This window comes from Gobio gobio (genome assembly GCF_949357685.1).
Source record: "Gobio gobio genome assembly, chromosome: 13".
NCBI lineage: Eukaryota > Metazoa > Chordata > Actinopteri > Cypriniformes > Gobionidae > Gobio > Gobio gobio.
In genome coordinates, this window is record NC_137106.1 from 32,511,591 (window position 1) to 32,532,626 (window position 21,036).

Here is a 21,036-nt window from a genome sequence, read left to right on the forward strand (position 1 = left end):
TACATTGCCCCATTCATTCTTTCCTTTACACGGATCAGTCGTCCTGGTCACTTTGCAGAAAAACAGCCCCAAAGCATGATGTTTCCACCCCCATGCTTCACAGTAGGTATGGTGTTCTTTGGATGCAACTCAGCATTCTTTCTCCTCCAAACACGACAAGTTGAGTTTTTACCAAAAAGTTCTATTTTGGTTTCATCTGACCATATGACAGTCTCCCAAATCCTCTAGCAAACTTCAGACGGGCCCGGACATGTACTTACTTAAGCAGGGGGACATGTCTGGCACTGCGGATTTGAGTTTTTGAGCAATTTGTACCAGGCTGCAAACATGTTTTATTCTGCTGTAAAGTTGGCCATTTTAACATGGGGCTCAATGAGATTCTGCTCCCTTCTGGAGCCTGTCCCTAGCGGCCAGTCGATGAATTGCAGTTTAAGGCACTTCCGTATTGGCTTCAAGAGAAACTGCGGGAGGTTGCCACTTGGTCCCCCCGTATGGTTCTGGGATTTTTGCTCACCGTTCTTGTGATAATTTTGACCCCACGGGGTGAGATATTGCGTGGAGCCCCAGATCGAGGGAGATTATCAGTGGTTTTGTTTGTCTTCCATTTTCTAATAGTTGCTCCCACAGTTGATTTCTTCACACCAAGCTGCTTACCTATTGCAGATTCAGTCTTCCCAGCCTGGTGCAGGTCTACAATTTTGTTTCTGGTGTCCTTTGACAGCTCTTTGGTCTTGGCCATAGTGGAATTTGGAGTCTGACTGTTTGAGGTTGTGGACAGGTGTCTTTTATACTGATATTGAGTTCAAACAGGTGCCATTAATACAGGTAACGAGTGGAGGACAGAGGAGCCTCTTAAAGAAGAAGTTACAGGTCTGTGAGAGCCAGAAATCTTGCTTTTTTGTAGGTGACCAAATACTTATTTTCCACCATAATTTGCTAATAAATTCTTTAAAAATCAGACAATGTGATTATCTGGATTTTTTTTCTCATTCTGTCTCTTAGTTAAAGTGTACCTACGATGAAAATTACAGGCCTCTCTCATCTTTTAAAGTGGGAGAACTTGCACAATTGGTGGCTGACTAAATACTTTTTTGCCCCACTGTATATATATTATACTGGATGGTATCAGGATGAGTAAAAATTACACTTCATATCTGTATAAACTATTACTTTAAATGTGACTAAATTATCTAGTTATAGCTTATAGTAATAGTTATAGATAGTTATAACTATATAGTAATAGTTAGGGCTGTGCAATTAATCGAATTTCGATTTCGATTTTGCCTCCCAACGATCACCAAAATAGTACAATCGAGAAAAAACGATTATTTTGCCATGTTCAGTTTTGCAAGAACACTCTTATTTTGTCTTGCGTTCTGAATGAAACGCGCACGCGCACATCCACCCCTCCCGAAGCCACAAACTCTCTCACCAGTTCGTGAGTCTCGTGTGCATATCATCCGCTGGAATTTAAAAACTCGGCGCAAGTAAAGATGGCAGAAGGAGGGCAGTTACAGCAGCGTTTGGTGAGCAAAAAAGGCAAAACCAACTCTGTTGTCTGGGAACAGTTTGGCTTCGAGGAATCAGACGACGAGCAGAAACATGCTACGTGCAAGATTTGCTACATGGTAGTGGCTGCAACGCAAGGGAACACCACGAATTTGTTTAACCACTTGAAAATTAAACAGAGTGACCTATGACAATCTAATAAAGAAACAAAAACTGACGAGAGCAGGGGTGCCGTGTAAACGTCCTTTTTCCCCTCATATTTTTCAAATAATTCTCTCTTTGTAAACTTTGTTCAATGCATGCGAGTGCTGCCATATTTTCGAATATGACCAGTCGTTTTCACCGTCATCACCCGGGTTTTGTGCTTTAGGTTTTAGGTTTAGAATGAGAAGCCGCGCGCGCTGTGAGAAAATGTGTCTCTGTGCACTCAGCCGAGAGCGCGCACACGTCTCTCAGCGCGCAAATATTGAGTTCTCTTTCAAGTCTTGCTCTTGAACGGACAAACTCACACAAAACGTATGTCAACATGTCCATCTTGATGAGTATCCTAGCAGACATAGTCTGTATATGCCTTAAGTGAACTTTATACAGTCGAGAAAGACGACGCATATCCGATCATTAGGTCTTAAAGAGGCAGTAGCCTTTACTGCTGTCTGTTTAATGTCAAATAACAAAAGACAAGGACATCACTCACCGCTCTTGATTGAATAGCTTTTGTAAGTTTAATAGGATTAATCTTTAATTTATGCACTCAAATATGCAATGTTATTTTACATTTCTGTACCTGAAAACTAATGTTAGACGTACCTGAAAAGCATATTTAGCCGAACCATATTGTTGATCTTATTTATTTGTGGTTATCATTTTTACGTGAATACTTTTATACTTTGATTTGAATTTGTTATATTATTTATTTTAATAGTCCAAAAAGTACAACAAATGTTACAATTTCAATTTAATTGTTGAAAGGTGTATTTTTAATAAATACAACACATTCCCAAAGTCATGTGAAATAATCGTGTTACATAATCGTGATTTCAATATTGACCTAAATAATCGTGATTATGATTATTTCCATAATCGAGCAGCCCTAGTAATAGTTATATATATATATTATATATACACCGATCAGGCATAACATTATCACATTAGGTGAAGTGAATAACACTGATTATCTCTTCATCACGGCACCTGTTATTGGGTGGGATATATTAGGCAGCAAGTGAACATTTTGTCCTCAAAGTTGATGTGTTAGAAGCAGGAAAAATGGGCAAGCGTAAGGATTTGAGCGAGTTTGACAAGGGCCAAATTGTGATGGCTAGACGACTGGGTCAGAGCATCTCCAAAACTGCAGTTCTTGTGGGGTGTTCCCGGTCTGCAGTGGTCAGTTTCTATCAAAAGTGGACCAAGGATGGAACAGTGGTGAACTGGCGACAGGGTCATGGGCGCCCAAGGCTCATTGATGCACGTGGGGAGCGAAGGCTGCCCCGTGTGGTCTAATCATACAGACTCAAATTGCTCAAGAAGTTAATGCTGATTCTGATAGAAAGGTATCAGAATACACAGTGCATCAGAACTGGACTAAGGAGCAATGGAAGAAGGTGGCCTGGTCTGAATAATCACCTTCAGGGGTCTAGTGGAGTCTATGCCTCGATGGGTCAGCTGTTTTGGCCAGACTGATCTCATGAAATGGCGTATGTATGACACGTCAATTCGCTTTGCCATTTTGGCGTGCTATCAAGACGCAAAATCGCTTTTTAGCGTGTTTATCAACGCCGTTTCATTCTATACCCTTACACTGCCCCTACCCCTAAACCTACCCATCACACACACACACACACACACACACACACACACACACACACACACACACACACACACACACTGCCCCTAAACCTACCCATCACAAGAAACATTCTGCATTTTTACATTTTCAAAAAAACATAATTTAGTATGTTTATAAATCCATTTACATTCACGCGGAATCACACGGCGTAGACATACACGCGGAATCACACGGCGTAGACATACACGCAGAGATGATGGTTCGTTTAGGCCTACACATACACGCGGAATCACACAGCGTAGACATACACGCGGATAGCTCAAAATGCGTACAGATAACACGCCATTTGGCTTTAGAAAGTGGCGTGTAGGTTTACGCAAAGTCATGATGTCATGTTGGTTTTGGCAGCAAAAGGGGAACCAACACAATATTAGGAAGGTGGTCAATGTTATGCCTGATCAGTGTAGGCCATATATTTTATACTGGATGGCATCAGGGTGAGTAAAAATGACAAAATTTTCATATATTTTATTTATAAAATAATTTAAATGTGACTAAATTATCTTTACTCCAACAACATGGAGTTATAGCTTGTGTGGATTGCAATATTGTGATTTAGGAAACTGTTGTATAGAATTTTTTTCATGCAATCCAGAGGAATAGTAAAGACTTATTTTACCCTAGTTAGAATTACTATAAGTTAGATACTTGATGTTGTAAAGTATGATACATTGTTCAGTTTTTCCGTCTGTGTACCTGTACATACAAAATATAATTAAAATGTTGTAATTAAAATGCAGTGATAGCAGTTTAACTTGAGAATAAAGAGAAATGTATGCAAAGACTGCAGTATTTTTTGTCGTGATTGATGATACATGTGAAAGCTTTGGCGGGTCAAATGTTGTATAACACATAGGTCATGATCCAACATGACCTCTGCAGCGCCACGTTTCTGTTTGCAGGGGTCTAACGGGTCATAAGCATAATCATTAGTGTATGATTTCATCAGTGAATCTCCTCGTCTCATACTTTTCATTAATAATTTATATATTTTCCACTAAATGATTAATGATTGTGTGTGCATAATAAATCTGAGGTTGAAAACTATTTAAAACTTTAAAACTCAAGTACAAGACAAAAAAAGACAAAAAAAATACAATCCTCCACATCTGTTTTCATATGTTTTCAAGTGAATGCTATTCACGCTCTGTTCGTTACCTCATTCACACCCAAAATCTCTTCTTGGTAAATATCCGCAGGCGTACTGGAATCTCATTATGTCCAAACAGTCAGATCAGGGCTGCACGAAATCTGTATTGATTGAAATGGATCAGAGTGAAGTAATCTATCAGCATGGTGGACGTCCATCCAACTCCCGCCCCAACAACATAATGTTTTTACACTACAACAAAAACAAAGGGCTGTTACATTGTTACAAATTGTTTTTATTTTTTAATATTTAAATTTGCAGTAAAAAAAAAAACTCTTAAAAGGTCCCATGGCATGGCATTTTTCTATTATTTTATAATGTTTCCTGAGGTGTACTTATATTGTTAGTATGATTTTTACATCATAAAATGTCATAATTTAGAAATAAAAGGCATTTTTTCTATACTGCTGTTTGCCCTGTGGCTGAAGGCCCTGCTTCAAGAGGCGTGTCTGCTGTGAGACTTCAGTAAAAACGCCCACTGTTGTGATTGGCTGACATCTTTGCATTTGATATGAGCGGAGGGGGCGTGGTTTAACGAGGTCTACGAGGCACGAGCAGGCACGAGCTGCTGCCAGAGAGACGGATGGACCGGAGTTCACTTCACAACAGTTCTGTCAGTCTAAGTGTCAGTCTAAGTTCAGTGAACTGTTTTAGTTACAGCATATACTTCAGGTTATTAGTCTATTTCTAGTCGGAGGGGCTGTCACTCATGTCAGAAAGTTAGTAACTTTAGTAAATTATGGATCAGTGCTGACTGGAGACGCGAACCGTTTAGAACGATTCAGTCCGATTTGGTGAACTGATTCGGTTCACTAAAAAGAACCGGTTCAAAAGAAAGATCGTTCGCGAACCGGACATCACTAATGTACCAGAGACTGAGCTCAGTGATTGCTAACAAAGTTATTTATAGTAACTACTGAGTTATGAGAGCGCTGTCAGTTAGCGCGAGTTTATTGTGTTTGTATTTGAGAGTTCTGAATAAACATGAGTCCCAGTCACGCCGAGTCCGTCTTCATCATTATTACCAATTTTGTAACACATGCAAAGTACCATTACAGCGAGATGAACGAGTTATGAGTAAGTGTTGATAATACCATTATTTTTAGATATGTTCCTATCATATGAAAAGCGTCAGTGACGAGCATTGAGTACACAGCGCAAACAAAGACACAACAGCAGTAATCGAATGTAATCCAGTTTATTGTGGGAATAGCTGGCTAGCCTAGCCCAGATACCCTCACGCTTACCCCCCTTCTGCTTAATCTCGCGCCGCGTTTGGTGCCTCCGCTGTGGGCCAGATGCAGTACTGGGGGTCGGGGATGTTGGAGGTCAGTGCAGCCCGAGCCTCGGCGTGTGTAAGGTTTATCTCTAAAGATGTTACTCTGCTGATGTTGAGCAGAAACGACTGTATGCACATTGTAGAACAGATAGACGCGACGAGGACGTACAAAAACACTGACTCACAAGATAGAAAACAAGAAAACACCGTTCTGTCGGGAGAGAGAAGCCGCAGTGTGTGCTCGAATAATAAATAATTAGCTACACATAAGAAATCACTGATTACAGATCAGAAGGAACTGAAAAAAGATTTATGTTTTCATTTGTACATCCAAACACTGAGAAACTGCCAGCATTCACTCGTTCACAAGCAATGATCTCTCGAGCGCTTGCATGGGCGTGCCAGATTCTCTGGGCGGAGGAAAGGGAGGTAACCGTTCCTGCTTGGACGTCAAACCAGGAGACTTCAGGATTGGCTCGTCTGGCCTGTCATTTTCTCAAAGGCAGAGAAAGACAGCCAGAACTCGGGTTTACACCGATCAACATTTCTATCCACTTGGGGACAATATTCAGGCTAGGGGAACTCATATTAATGTTGAAAAACCTCATAAAATGAAAATTTCATGCCATGGGACCTTTAACAAATGAAGATATATAGGGTTACGTATGTAACCTCTGTTCCCTGAGAACAGGGAACGAGATGCTGCGTCAGAAAGATGCTACGGGGGAACGCCTCCAGCGTGATGTGTCTGAACTACTATTGAATCACGGCAATCATATTGACCGGCGACAGCCTATGATGTCATCAAGGTGCGACCAGGAAGTATATAAGGGCACCTTGCAAACATGACACCGCTTTTCGTCTGAAGGGACTGTTTGGCAGGCAGGCCCCGAGGCATGGCAATGAGACGCAGCGTCTCGTTCCCTGTTCTCATGGAACAGAGGTTACATACGTAACCTGAGACGTTCCCTTTCGAAAGGGAACTCGCGCTGCGTCAGAAAGACGCTATGGTGAACGATATACCCACGCCGCCATGCCGAGGGGAGTGCATGCCTACTGGCAGTGACAACTGTCAGGACAAGCAAATTCCAGTGAAATGCCTGAACCACTCCCCCTCTGGTCACGCCAGGCTGTCAGTGACAGCATTCCCTACGGTCATAGCCCAAGCTATAAGCCTGAGTAAAAACTTCGAACAAAAGGGAAGTCCGACCCAGGCCGCTCAAATGCCTGGATCCAACCAATTCAACAGAAGGGTCTCCTTTAAGGGAATGTGGCTAGGGGGCCCTAGGGCGCCCCAGCCAGCCACTAATGCCACCAGGGAGGCCTGGCCTGGTGCCGCTTCCGTGGAACACTTCGGCCGGGCCATCCTTGTCTGTTTGAGAACAGAGCCTCTGGACACTTGCCTCCTGGAGAGGCATCAAGCCCAAGGTACTGCGAACTGGCAGTGTCCTCCTCAGACCGGATCTCAGAGACGGGCATCCTGGAGAGCAATACTCAGCAAAGCGCTTTCAACCCTTGCTAGCAAGGGGAGTTAATCTGCTCGATCCTAGGATCTACTGAGCTCTTATCTTTATAGAAACACTCAGGAGGCCAGATTGGCCAATAAGCTGATCTAATCAGGAGGCCTCGCGAGGGGCCTACGACCGTCTGATCAAACCCCGGCAGCTATGGGCTCACAGACGACCCTCAAACAGAGGGGAGCTCAAAAGGCTGCCTGGTAGGTAAACCAGGGTGTAGTCTGAATTCCTTCACTTGGGGACCAAGTAGCAGAAGCGACACTAGTCGCGCTAGGGTAAGACCATCCTCAGATGCTGCCAGCTAAAGGCCAGATTACTGATAGCAGGTCCCCACTAGCTGTTAGCGTTATGCCAGTTATTAGTTCTCAAACTGAGAACCCAACCCCTCGCCTAAGGGAGGCCTGGTGAGGCCTACTACCTGATAGCAGCCGAAGCCAACTGTCAAAGTAGCTGGAAAACAGAAACTTGTTTTCTCAGGGAGGCCTAGTGAAGGCCTACTACCTGATAGTCAAGCTAAGCCAGTTAGCCAAATGTCCTGACTCGGGAACTCAGCCTCAGGGAGGCCTAGTGAGGCCTATTACCTGATAGCAAGCTATGTTAGCTACCCGAGCATCCTGACTAGGGAACTCACCCTCAGGGAGGCCTAGTGAGGCCTATTAGCTGATAGCAAGCTATGCTAGCTACCCGAGCATCCTGACTCAGGAACTCACCCTCAGGGAGGCCTAGTGAGGGCTACTACCTGATAGCAAGCTATGCTAGCTACCCGAGCATGCTGACTCAGGAACTCGCCCTCAAGGGAGGCCAAGTGAGGCCTGCTACCTGCTAGCAACTCATGCTAACTGTTCCTCAAGTGACTGAAGCCCAGGAATATGCCCTTGGGGAGGCATAGTGAGGCCTACTACCTGATAGAGGGCCTTCAGGGAGGCCTGGTGAGGCCTACTGCCTGCCAATAGCTAATGCTAACTGCCAAGTGACTGAAGCCCAGGAATATGCCCTCAGGGGAGGCCTGGCGAGGCCTGCTACCCAATGGCAAACCTTCAGGGAGGCCTGGTGAGGCCTACTACCTGATAGTCTCACATGCCCACTGCCAGAAGCATCCTGGTCCCGGGGCTCACCCCTAGGGAGGCCTGGTTTTATTGAGGCCTGCTTCCTGCAAGCAATTTATGCCTGCTGTTAAGGTGGCTGGGGTCCAGGAACTCGCATCCAGGGGCGGCCTAGTGAGGCCTACTACCTGCTAGCAATCCATGCTGACTGCCACGGCGACTGGCGACCGGGAGCCCATCTTCAGGGAGGCTTGGTGGGGCCTACTACCTTATAGCGGGCCTGCAGGGACGGCTTCCTGGTGGCAGGCATGAAAAACTGGCTGCTATAACCCTGGACTGACAGTAGCTTCTCTGCTGGCTGACAAAAATAACACCCTAACATACTAAGTAGGGTTATTAGTTGGGAATTCTGCTACTTGAATCCGACATCGTTGGGGAGTAAAGACATATCGCAATACACAAGGGGCCGATTTTGCAAGAGGCCTACCAAGGCTTATCTAGGTTACAGTTATTAATTGCTAACCTCCCCAAACGTCGGGACTCGCTCGCAAGGAGGCCTGCTGAGGCCTACTACCTGCCCTGGAGTCTACTGCCAAGACTACCCTAGCTGGCTGCTCACAGCCGACTAGTTTTTAATATGCCCCATCCTGTGGCTGATCCATCCCAGAGGCCTCCTGGGGCCTACTGCATGACGGCGCAGTCTTACCGGCAGCACCTAAAAGCTCTGGAACCTAATCACATTGCCCATAGCAGAGTACTCAGCAAAAAACGCCCTGAAATCCTCTAAACGGAGGGAGTACCACATATGCGGTTGAGCAACGCATACAATCTCTTCCTATATGAACAAAAGATGGCCTAAACCCCGCCCCAAGACCACTGGCTAAGTCGCTATCAATTCTTCACAGCACCAACCTGCATTACTTGTGAAGACCCCAGAATGCAGAGAAGGGGGCGGGCCCTGGCCAGATGACTCTACATGAGAGGAGGCTGACATTAGGGATACTAACAAACTACATTCACTCAGAGAAGTTGCCCGGGGCGCCAGCGCTTTTAGCGGATGCCTCCGAAATCCCTAGAAAGCCTAGGCCAATATAGATCTATACCCGAGGCCCGAGAGGGCAACTTTTAACCAGCACAAAGGCACTCGGGCAGAAGTGCCAGTCATATACTAGAGCTGGCTCTAGATCTAACTGTAGTTCTAGGGTTAGTCTGATCCTGCATTCTCGAAAAGCTTATACTGAGAGCTTAGGGTACAAACCGCCTTACCCCGAGGTGGCTACCAGTCACCAGCTTAAAACTAGGAGAGAAAATACGCCTAGCAATTATGCTACATACCCGCAGGAATGAGCGGTGCCTTCCCAGAGCTACTCACACATTTTTAAGGTCTTGGGAGGTCTAACCTGTTATTAAACCACAGCGAGCAGAATGGCTCTTTCAATATATAAATATATATATATATATATTCTCTTGCTGGCTCTCTACTAGCAACACTAGCTCACCATGGAGCCCAAGCAACTGGTGTGTAATGATCATTCTAGCCACCTAACAGGGGAACTACAGGCCCTACAGAAATATCCAAAACGATCCATAGCGACCCCCGAAGCCCTCTACAGGGAGCATAAGTCTAAAAATATATGAATATTTTTCCCTCTTATAGGGGACTTAACCGCTCGCCCGCGGCGCGCCATAATATCCACTAGGGTTGCAACAATACAGTTAGTCCACGGTTCAATACATACCTCAGTTTTTAACCACGGTTTTCAGTTCGGTTCGGTTCTGATGGCTTGTCACATCAGTTTTTTGCTATTCTATTCTTAGGCGACAGGAACAGCAAGAAGTTAAGGAGAAAAAACGACTATTTTTTATTGCAATACTCTTTCTTTATTTTACTTAAAAACCTTACTTAAACTTAAAACTTAACTTAAAAAAAACCTTGTACACATTCCTAGTGTATTGTATAATATAAAATAAATATATATAAAGATTTACACGGGCAGCTCAGAGCTGTACAGCAGCATTTAAGTATGAAATTGAATAAATAAATGTAAAAATAAAACACTACATAGACTTCACTATAAAATATACATTGATTCTTATTAAAGCTACTGTATTAAAGTTTTTCAGTCAAGAGCAGTGAGTGATTTTCTCTTTGTCTTTTGTTGTTGTATTAACATTAAAGGGATAGTTCATTCAAAAATGAAAATTCTGTCATCGAGAAATGAATACAGGTTTGGAACAATATTAGAGTAAATAATGACAATTTTAGAGGTGAACTGTCCCTTTAAGGACAGCGTGTTCACTAGGCTGGCTGCTGTCAATTTAAGACCTGCGTGCATCTAATATACAGACACACACCGATTTTACTTTCACTTTAGACATAACTGACTGTGTTTATGTTAACCTTGTGTGTATTTGACAGTATTAGCACAGTAAGACAACTACTTAGTTCAGTAATCACGTGTTTGACAGACGTTTAGTGTGCGTGCTCAGAAAAGCGCATGTTAAAACTGCGCACGCGAATGAGCCGGCAAGGCTTTAAAACGCATGCAAATAATGAACTTTCGTGATTGTGAATAACTACAGTGTTCCGTGAGTATAACTCTACCACTAACGTGTGATGTGAATGTATGTCGCGTTGTTCAGTATATTGGGATGGAGGAGGCAAATGATAGAATTTGTAGAAAAATAATTGATTCAATGCAAAACTGGAAAAAACGCAATTCACAAGCGCGTATTGAACCGTGAATGCCGTACCGAACGGTTCAATATTATATTGAGAATTGTGGCATCCCTAATATCCACCCACAAGCTTCATTCACAATATGTATGCTTAGGTGCACCACTACCACGGGCCTGAGGGGGGGCGCACTCACAGACCAGCCAGGCGGGCCCTAGAATATCATCATCAAGGGCCCAGTCTCCGCCTGTTGCGCGACCACCGCATCAGGAAAACATCCCCTGATCGAGATCCCTCAGCAAACCTGCCTGCTGCGCATGAAACACCGCCATGGTGTAAGAAGTAGCACTGGGCCGACCTGCTGTTCCGTGTATGCCCTGCCATTAAAGCGACACATCATTTAGGTGGCAGGGTTGGAGCTCTCAGTGTCCTCGCCCACCCAGATACGAGATTGCAAACATCCCGTTAATTGACGGCGACGACACATACCCATATTCTCTCATCCTCCCGACATCAGCGACATACCGCTGATGTCATACCGCTGATGTCAGTGAACATGAGCCGAACATGGGTTATTCCATGCCCTCTCGATCTAAATAGAAAGATCAGGAAGGAATGAAAGCCCAACTGAGCCGATGATTTATGGCTGGGGAGAAATCAATCGTTTAATCTAACATGAGCGATCTCTCCTCTAACGCGCCAACATGGCAGCCCGACTTTAATGTCGGTTTAATGTCTCATCCGAAGGATGGTGCTTGTTACATTATAGTGTCCCCATCACTATACTGGGGTGTTAGGACCCACACAGACTACAGGGTGAGCACCCCATGCTGGCCTCACTAAAACCTCTTCCAGCAGCTACCTAGTTTTCCCAGGAGGTCTCCCATCCAGGTACTGACCAGGTGAAACCCTGCTTAGCTTCAGTGGGAAACCAGTCTTGGGCTATACAGGGTGATATGGCTGCTGGTAAATTACAAGTGTTAAACGTTCCTTTACCCGGGGTTAAAAGCAGTGTTTAGAACGATGACAACCCGGGGTTAAGCGCAGTGTGTAAAGCCCTAAATAGTCTCCTTTTCTGTCAGCATTTTACTTTTTTCCTCTCAAAAGTACTGAATGTACTGTTATACAATGCACAGTGTTTCCGTGAAAAAATAGGAGTACGAGATTGGTTGTCTGCTGCTAAGCGTCTAGCTGTAACATTCTAACATCGCTCCGTTTCAAATTGTACAAGTTTCACACAGCAATGCGGAGTTAACACTGCAAAAGCTCCAGAGAAGGGTTTCATAACCCCAGGTAAAAAGCCCGGTGCTAACCGGTGTGAAACACTCCTTTACCCGGGGTTAAACACGGGGTTTAGGACAACGATAATCCAGGGTTAAGGGCAGTGTGAAAAGCCCTTTTAGGTACCAATATGAACCCTTAAGATACTATTAGGCACCGCTTAGGGGTAAATATGGTACAAAGGTAAAAGTAAAAACTCTTTTGAAAGGGTACTGCCCCAGTAACATTTCTTTGCCCAATTGCAATATCCTACAAACGGTTCCTCAAAAAATGCATATAATTCGCTGTGCACATTTTGGCCCCAATCAAGGCAATTAGATCACATGAAGCACCACAGAACAAAGACCAATAGATGGTGTTTCGCCGTTCGCTGTATGAACTCATTATGTAATGCAACGTCCCTGATGTGACTTCTGGCATTTGCAGTTCAAGCTTCTGCAAGGGAAAATCAAATCAATCCCCCATTGACCCTGTCAGCATGTGATGGAAAGCTAATTAAAGGCCCTGAGGGACGGCTGGTCATTTTATGAAGCATGTAGTGTGATCGGTGAGATGAGTTGTGCAGTAGCTGAGAGGTTCGGGCAGGGACGAATCAGGATAACAAAATCACGTGCGCGTGCTGATTGGTGGATCACGGCTTGCCACGATCCCTGTTGTTTCAATATAAAACCATGTTTTGTATCAATTGCTATTGGATTTATAAGGTGAATGCACAATATTGTGCAAATGTGCTTTTAATGAGATTTGTGGTGCATAATACCAGAAAAAAAGAACATGCTAAACAAATCACTGCAGTATTGATGGATTGAGTTTAGGAGGGGGGGCGGCCTGATGCAATCCAGTGCAAGGTCTTTCATTTGACATTGAGTGCTCACAAACATAAACAACACAGAAAGCTTAGGCACACACTCAAAAGAGGAACACAAAGGAAAATGGTGAAATGGAGTTGATAGATTTCACATGTATCGTGTTGTGTTAGGTGCTGGGTCAGATAAAATATCACATTTTGATAATTCCATACGACAGACATGCACAACCAGTGCAGTTTGCTTTGAAACTGGGCTTGACTAATTTACTAGCATTATAGATTACACATAAGATTAACGGTTATCAAAAGTTTGAGACCCATTTTGTTGTTCGAGTCAACCCGGTTGAGCTAAAATGAGTGTGATTGCATGAATACGGCTTGCTATAGAGCAATATTTTGTGTGGCAGAACATTGTATTGACTGCATGAGGGACATTTTGGTTGGTTGGCAACATGGGCAACTTTTTATGTGTGTGGGGGTGCTCTTTTCAGCAATTGCTTGATAAGATCTGCCATGGGGCATTGTCCCGTCAGTTTCTGATCAATTTCTACATCCTGTGAACTCGCTGCATGCAACAACTGTGGGGAACATTCACTGTAGCCGACGTTATACGGAGAGACTCCATGCCTGTAAAATGAAGGAATGATTGTCCTTTTTGGGGAAAACATGCTTGTTTATATACCAAGGAAACTAGACAGCAAATCCCACTGAAATGTAAGTGCATTTTTGTTTGGTTCTGCAGATAATGCTTTGATTAGCTTAGTCATGTCACTTTGTTTGTCATCCTTTTGTGCAAAATTAAATATGAGCAGTTTGTTGTTGCATGTGCATGTCTTTTAGACTTGGGATTTATGTGAAACTACGAAACTGAAACGGCTAATGCATAAATGCAGAGAAATAAAGAATAGACCAACTTGAACAGTAGGCTAAACTCATATATTTTTGTCTTAAACTAAGCACGGACATGTGGCGGTGAAGATGGGGGACTGGAACTTGTTGGGGAGCATTTTAGAGGAGGTTCACATTCACTCCACCATCGTGGGTAAAATCTGGCTGACCATCCTATTCATATTCCGGATGTTGGTTCTCGGCGTGGCGGCCGAGGACGTTTGGGTGGACGAGCAAAGCGAGTTCATCTGCAACACGGATCAGCCGGGATGCAAGAACGTCTGCTACGACCAGGCGTTCCCGATATCGCTCATTCGCTTTTGGGTACTGCAGATCATTTCCGTTTCCTCGCCTTCGCTGGTGTACATGGGACATGCTCTGTACCGGCTGAGGGCTTTGGACAAAGAGCGGCACAGGAGGAAAATCCAGCTGAGAGCCGAGCTGGAAGAGACGGAGCCCCTGTTTGAGGAGCACAAGAAGTTGGAGAAGGAACTAAGGAGGCTAGAAGAGCAGAAGAAAATTAAGAAGGCTCCTCTGAGGGGCTCCTTGCTGCGCACATATATTATTCATATCCTTACCAGATCAGTGGTAGAAGTGGTGTTCATTGTGGGGCAGTATATCTTATATGGCATAGGACTGGATCCTTTGTACAAGTGCGAGAGGGTGCCTTGCCCAAACAGCGTGGACTGTTACGTCTCCAGGCCGACGGAGAAGACCATCTTCATGGTTTTCATGATTGTCATCGCAGGGGTTTCGTTGTTCCTGAACCTCTTGGAAATATCCCACCTGGGGGTGAAAAAAATTAAACAGACTCTAAGCGGTCTCCAGTTTGTCGAAGACGACAGTCTTTGCAAACCCAAGCATTCGACCATTCAGCAACTGTGTGTGATGACGAACTTGTCGCCCCACAAAAATCCGCAGTTGAAAACTTTTATCCAGCAGGGGCAAATGGACCCACCGCTGTTCTTAACCAACGCTTGCGTCGGCTCGAGCAACGACATGCTGCAGCACAACAGCTTCGCCGCGGCCACCCTCCCGGTGTCCTGCATAACCCAGCAGCCCCGCCAAATGCGCCAGCCCAGCCAGGGAATGATCCATGAACTGCACTCCCAGGCGTCCGTAGAGCTACTAGAGGACAGGGAAAAACGAGACCAGCATCTAGAGAGCAGTAACGGCTCAGAGAGGGACATTAGGCCTTTTAACTCGGGTCATACAGAAATACCAGCCTGCCTTCGAAATGCTCTGCACAGGCCCAGCCGTGTGGCGGACCTGGGGGACGATGCTTTAGGGTCCTCCGAGAGCGACTTTTGTCCACCAAACAGAAAAGCCAGTTTCATGGCCCGTATGCCCTCGGACAGCATGTCCGGCAGTCCGTCCTGTCCCTCCACTAGGAGTTCGGGATCGGAGTCTGAGCTGGGCTCCCTCAACGACCTGCCCATGAACCCACCACCAGGGGGGGGACGACGGATGTCTATGGCAAGTATAGACGCAAATGACACATATAACATTTATTTTGGAACATTACAATTCATTGATTTTGTGGCAAATAGCCACTTAGAAAAATAGGGAATTTTCTAAAAATCACCAACTGCCAGCTACATTCAAGAAATTGAATTTTATTTATATTAATAAAAAAACAACAATATCAATAATATAAATTATTGTTTGTCAAATGTGTGCCTAATTTGTTTAATAAAATTTCCTCTTTTTTTTACAGAGTGTATTCTTGGATATCTCTTCAATCATGAAAAAGTGAAACTGAGACGGACAGAAGGACAACAGGAATGTAACAGGCCGTTCATGAGCCGAAATGAATGGAGATATCAGCGACAAATGGTTCAACTCTGATTTGCTCTGCTTGGAAAGCACTGGTTTAACGCAGCTTTATTGTGGTATAAATAGTGCTGTTTTGTACCGTTCATTTTTTATTGAAAGCACCTTAATTTACCAGTAAAGCACTGTGTCATTATTTTCCATGTCCAATTATGGAAGCCAAAAGACATCTGTGCATATTTATAAAAGCTTCAGACCTTCAGACAGATGGCAAAAAAAGAACATTTATAAATCATTTAGCTTACATCCATAAAATGTGATGCAAGCTGATGGAATCTAACATCAAATTATGAAGAAAATAAAAAAAGTTTTCTTTTTTCCAAAAGTGTTTGTGTTTGAATTCAGGGTGAATACAGATTATACTCCTCAGAGCAAATGATGCAAAACGCATTCTATCTGAATAAAACATGCTTGGCAATTTATTTCATATCCTAGTAGACAAATTCAATGTGGACACATTCAAGAATGTAACAAATACAGATTCTGAACATTGAGGTCACAACTTTTCAAGATTTGATTAACAAAAGAAAGCAATTTTCAAAGAATCCCACAAATAACTATAAAGAGAATATGTACAATACATACAAAATATACATAAAAGAAATGATTGTAAAACGTCTTTTAAAAAGGTTGTAAACCAGTTCTGCTACAGACCTTGTCCGAGACGAGAGGTATATCGATTTTACAGGTAGATCTGCGACTGTCCAAACCCTCCCTACTGCATGTAAACTAATAATGAATGTTCATATTCGCCCTTATCACAATATTCCACTGTGGTGCATCATACAACAAAGGCATGATAAAATGCTTTATCCAAATTCTAAGGTCATGAGAAAAAAGAAAAGAAAAAAAAATTCAGAATATGCACAGAATTCTTAAGAATTTAATCTGGTAATTTGTAAACATTATGAAGACATGTTTGAATTCTTGACAGTTAATTATTTGAGAGTTGCACAAATTAACCCACGTCCCTAAATATGAGATTTTTCTAAGGCCAAAGCTATTTGATTTTTGCCCGTTAACAGACTTAAACTAACATGTAACATGTTTGATCAGAATCACAAAAGTTTTAGTACAAACAAAATATTAAAATGCAGCTTTAAATCACGTCTTATCTCTCATTAAAGTCATGCAGTTCACAATAATTTCAAGTAAATAGACTCAATTAAAACATATACCCCATCTCACCTTTGAACTATAGTATTGTGACGATACAGATGTGAGTCACTTAAAGCAACAACAATGTAATACAGCATTGAGATTTTTCACCTTAAAGCTTGAACTTTAAATCAAACATACATTTTTTATAATTTAGCCGAATTGAAGGAGGGACTGTATTGGAAACTTTTAATGGTGAAAACATTAGGACCAAGGAAATAATTGAACACCTGGAGTGGAGCGTGCTTAAGTGTACAAACTTTTAACCCCCCATTTATAACCCAACAATGAGAGAGAAAAATTGCTTTGATATCTGAACATTAAAATGATATTGTGCATAACACCCTGAAGGAATCAAATCAGATCAGAGAGATCAAAATGTGAGCTGCCAGTCAGAATTACTAATTTACTAAAGTTTGCTTGGAGAGTTTTATATACAACAGACATCCCTGATTAAACAATCTAGAAAATTGAGCTTAGAAAAAAATCTGTAGAAAAAAATCTGGACCATATCAAATGGTGCTTCATTACAAAATATTTGAGGGGACAATCATATATAGGCAGCTAATCGCCCATACTGACTGGATTGCTTTATGGTCTATTCTGAGAAAGAAAGAGATCAGATGTTCATTTCTCAGTGCTGAAAACAGATTGTTCGGCTTCTTGCAAATTCAGGTGAGCAGCTGTTTAGTTTCTCTGTTATTCAATTTAGTTTATCTTTTTGCACATTAGGAATGCTTGAACGCACAATAGGTACAAAACACTTTCAAACACTCAATATCATATTTGCATATTCTATTTGAAGTTTGAAATTCCTGAGATATATCTGAGAACATACATACATAAATACATACACATATACATATACATACACATATGTGTGTGTGTGTGTGTGTGTGTGTGTGTGTGTGTGTGTGTGTGTGTGTGTGTGTGTGTGTGTGTGTGTGTGTGTGTGTGTGTGTGTGTGTGTGTGTGTGAGAGAAAGGTAAAATAACTGATTTTAGCATCCTATACAGTGTGTATGAGAGAACATCCATATGCACACACAAGCAAAAACACATTAGGCGCATAATGTAAACAGAACAGTCCCCTAAATTACCAAAACAACTCAAATTAACACTGGGAAAAAAAAGAAACATTGACCCACCAGCTCATGTTAAAAGATAAAAATGCAGTTTACCAGACTCAGTTTCTCTCAGGGAGCTCTTCTGTCGTACACTTCTCAGTCATTTCCAGGCAGAAATCAATCGTCACACTTGAGCTGCCCGTTTGGGAGGGCACTGACCTCACAGAGGTGACAGTGTCCTGGGCCAGCACAGCCTCTCGGTCCACTGTAAGGTGTGAAGGTTTAGCTGTGGCGTGACAGTCAGGGGACGACACGGCGCTGCCATGTGAGGTGAGAGTGATGTCTATACTGGTGGGACAAGGAGAGATCCTAAGGTTTGTACCGATTGAACCAGATAAAACTGAGTCTGGTTGTAGATTATATAGAGATCGAGACTCATCCGGACTCCGTTGTTCCTCCCTGCAGACCTCCTGAGACAGAAAGGAGAAGTTTTCCCAAAGCTCTCCCATGCAGGTCTTCAAATGGCTGCGTTCGGTTAGGAGCTTCTGTCTCTCGCAGACCTAATGGGGGAGAAACACACACAGAAAAAAAATCTAGATTCTGGTGGAGTGTGCAAGCAAACGCTGTAAGGTTGTTTGTGCTGCCTACCAGTTTGTGAATCTCACGCTCCAGGTTCTGGATGCAGTCCAGCTTTCTTTTCCTGCAGCGCTGAGCTGCGATGCGGTTTTTACCGCGGCGTCTCATGTCGTGGATGAAGTCTAGCTGATCCGAGGTCAGTTTATGCATTTTTATCATCAGCTGAAAGTCATTGCGAGGAAGCTCTGTGATCTGATCGACTGAGAAAGGCAGTTTCACCTGCAAGTGTACAGCATGTAATAGTTAGATGCATTAATTGCAACATATGCTACTTTATATACTAGAAAAAGCTAATAAATACAAATTACAAAATTATTATATATTTATTTGGCAAATTTCACAAAAAAATATGGTGCTTCACCACTAGATGACACTGCCATCTAACTTGTATGAAGTGTTTTATTTACTTGTGTTCAGAGCAAGTAACTCAAGTTTAGGAAGAATATATAAGAATATAAACATACAAACAAATATATCAGAATATTAGTACAATTCTTGACAGATTTTCACATAAATGCTATTACGATAAAATTATTCAATATCAGAGCAGTCTTTGGGTCAAAATATTTGTTCTTTTACACATGATAAACAAAGTTTTGAAATAAATTTCTTCAGCAAGGACACAATAAATGTATCAATTGAGATTCAAATCAGTGAAAAACATTTATAAATGTTAAAAAAGATTTCAAATAAACGCTGTTCTTTAGAACATTCTATTCATCAAAGAATCCTGAAAAAAATGATGACGGTTTCCACAAAATATTAAGTAGCGCAATTAATTTCAGCACTGATAATAATAAGAAATGTCAGCATATTAGAATGATTTCTGAAGGATCACGTGACTGAAGACTGGAGTAATGATTTGCCATCACCGGAATAATTAACATTTAAAAATATATTACAATCGAAAACAGTTATTTTTAAAGTGCTATTTCATTTTATGAACAGTTTTTACTGTATTTTTTTGTCAAATTCTTGACAGATTGAATTTAACAAATTTAAATTTCTATTCAGATCAGCTGTTGGGTCAAAAGTTGCTTCTTTACACATGATGAAGAACTTAAGTTTGGGTGGTAATCTGCTTGTAACCAGCTTCAGCAAATAACTTAATTTTACTGTCTTTAGACTGTTCAGCCAATCACAGTACAGCTCTGCAAATGTCATGCAAATGAAGATGCGCACAGGACACATTACGGTTCAATTAAAATTCCACAAATAGAGCAACCTGTATTCTTGTTTCAGCGCAATGACAGAGATGAAACCTGACTTAAAACTCTGCCAAGGGAGTCTTTCATAGTGATCACCATGACGAATACTCCCTCTCTCTGCTGTGACCTTGTGCCACTGCTCAGTCTGTGTAAAATGGAGGTCTATATTTAACCACTCTACTACAGAGCGCTCTGTAATAAGGCTAGAATGACAGATTAGGCTTCCAGCAGCACAGGCACGTTTTCTTCTCTCCTTCTCTCTGAAGTCAGGTCGTTTCTGGGAGAAGACACTCATACTGTGAAGTAGGGCTCATCTGTTAGCCAGTGAGGTGAAGCGGCCCATCACCAGATGGGAGCCTGGGGGCCGCTGCCCCACTTCTGTCTGGGGACCTACAGCTGGGAGCTTTAAGCTACGGCAGAGTGAAGGACAGAATAAAGACGGCTATAGAAAGATTGTTTTTGCAGAGATTTCTACACTATTTCGCACGGAAATTTAGCATTTTGTTTTAACCTCATTTTCCTTTCATTTGTGACTAATAAAAAAAAAGCATGGTTATGTATTATCATAGTGTTTTGGACATGTACTATTGTATTCTTACAATAGTTAAAGTTCATCATTATTGCCAATTATAATAAATAACTAAAGCTGCAAGCAGCGATGAAAGGGCCCTCGCACCCGGGAATAGTGGGTGACATGCATTTAAGCGGGTAAATATAGGAGAAAAATAGCAAAGTCATTTTGATGTGCCACATTTCTAGTTGGCATCAGGTGGCGCTTTGACTATAACTGAATATTGGCATGTAGAGGTCTTCAGGTCAGGACTATTATCAAACGTGAAGTTTGGGGTAGGACATTGTATGCCCGAGTTACAACAACTTCCTGTTTTGTGGCGTTAATCGCATACAATAGCACTTAGCCAAGTGTTGCATGATTTAATGTGTGACTATTGAGCCATTTTGCCATGCCTAATTCTGAAACCCATATCAGACGTAAATTTTCACCATTTCTGGCGCGTGTAAAGTTTTACGAGTTTTTGAGCATGTTTAGGCCCTCAAAAATACTATTCATTTCGGAGAAGCAGCATAATAGGCTGAGCAATTCCAATAGGGTCCTCACACCATCGGTGCTCTGGCCCT

At 42.6% G+C, this 21,036-nt stretch overlaps 2 protein-coding genes across 2 annotated transcripts in view; one reads left to right on the forward strand and one right to left on the reverse strand.

Moving 5' to 3' along the window:
- Nucleotides 1–13,641: 13,641 nt before the first annotated feature.
- gja10a (gap junction protein alpha 10 a) lies at nucleotides 13,642–15,846 on the forward strand (the record flags this gene model as incomplete). Its single annotated transcript, XM_079832760.1, has 3 exons — nucleotides 13,642–13,824; nucleotides 14,068–15,478; nucleotides 15,716–15,846. Exons 2-3 carry the CDS (start codon nucleotides 14,089–14,091, stop codon nucleotides 15,844–15,846), a joined length of 1,521 nt encoding a protein of 506 aa, XP_079688886.1. The 5' UTR covers nucleotides 13,642–13,824; nucleotides 14,068–14,088.
- A 12-nt stretch (nucleotides 15,847–15,858) lies between these two features.
- The window catches only part of bach2a (BTB and CNC homology 1, basic leucine zipper transcription factor 2a), a 30,563-nt gene continuing 25,385 nt past the window's right edge, over nucleotides 15,859–21,036 (reverse strand). Inside the window, exons 4-5 of the mRNA XM_079832714.1 lie at nucleotides 18,704–18,910; nucleotides 15,859–18,615 (exon numbers count right to left, since the gene is read on the reverse strand). Of these exons, the coding sequence (XP_079688840.1) occupies nucleotides 18,175–18,615; nucleotides 18,704–18,910 (648 nt within the window). The 3' untranslated portion in view covers nucleotides 15,859–18,174. The remainder of the gene's footprint in view (nucleotides 18,616–18,703; nucleotides 18,911–21,036) is intronic.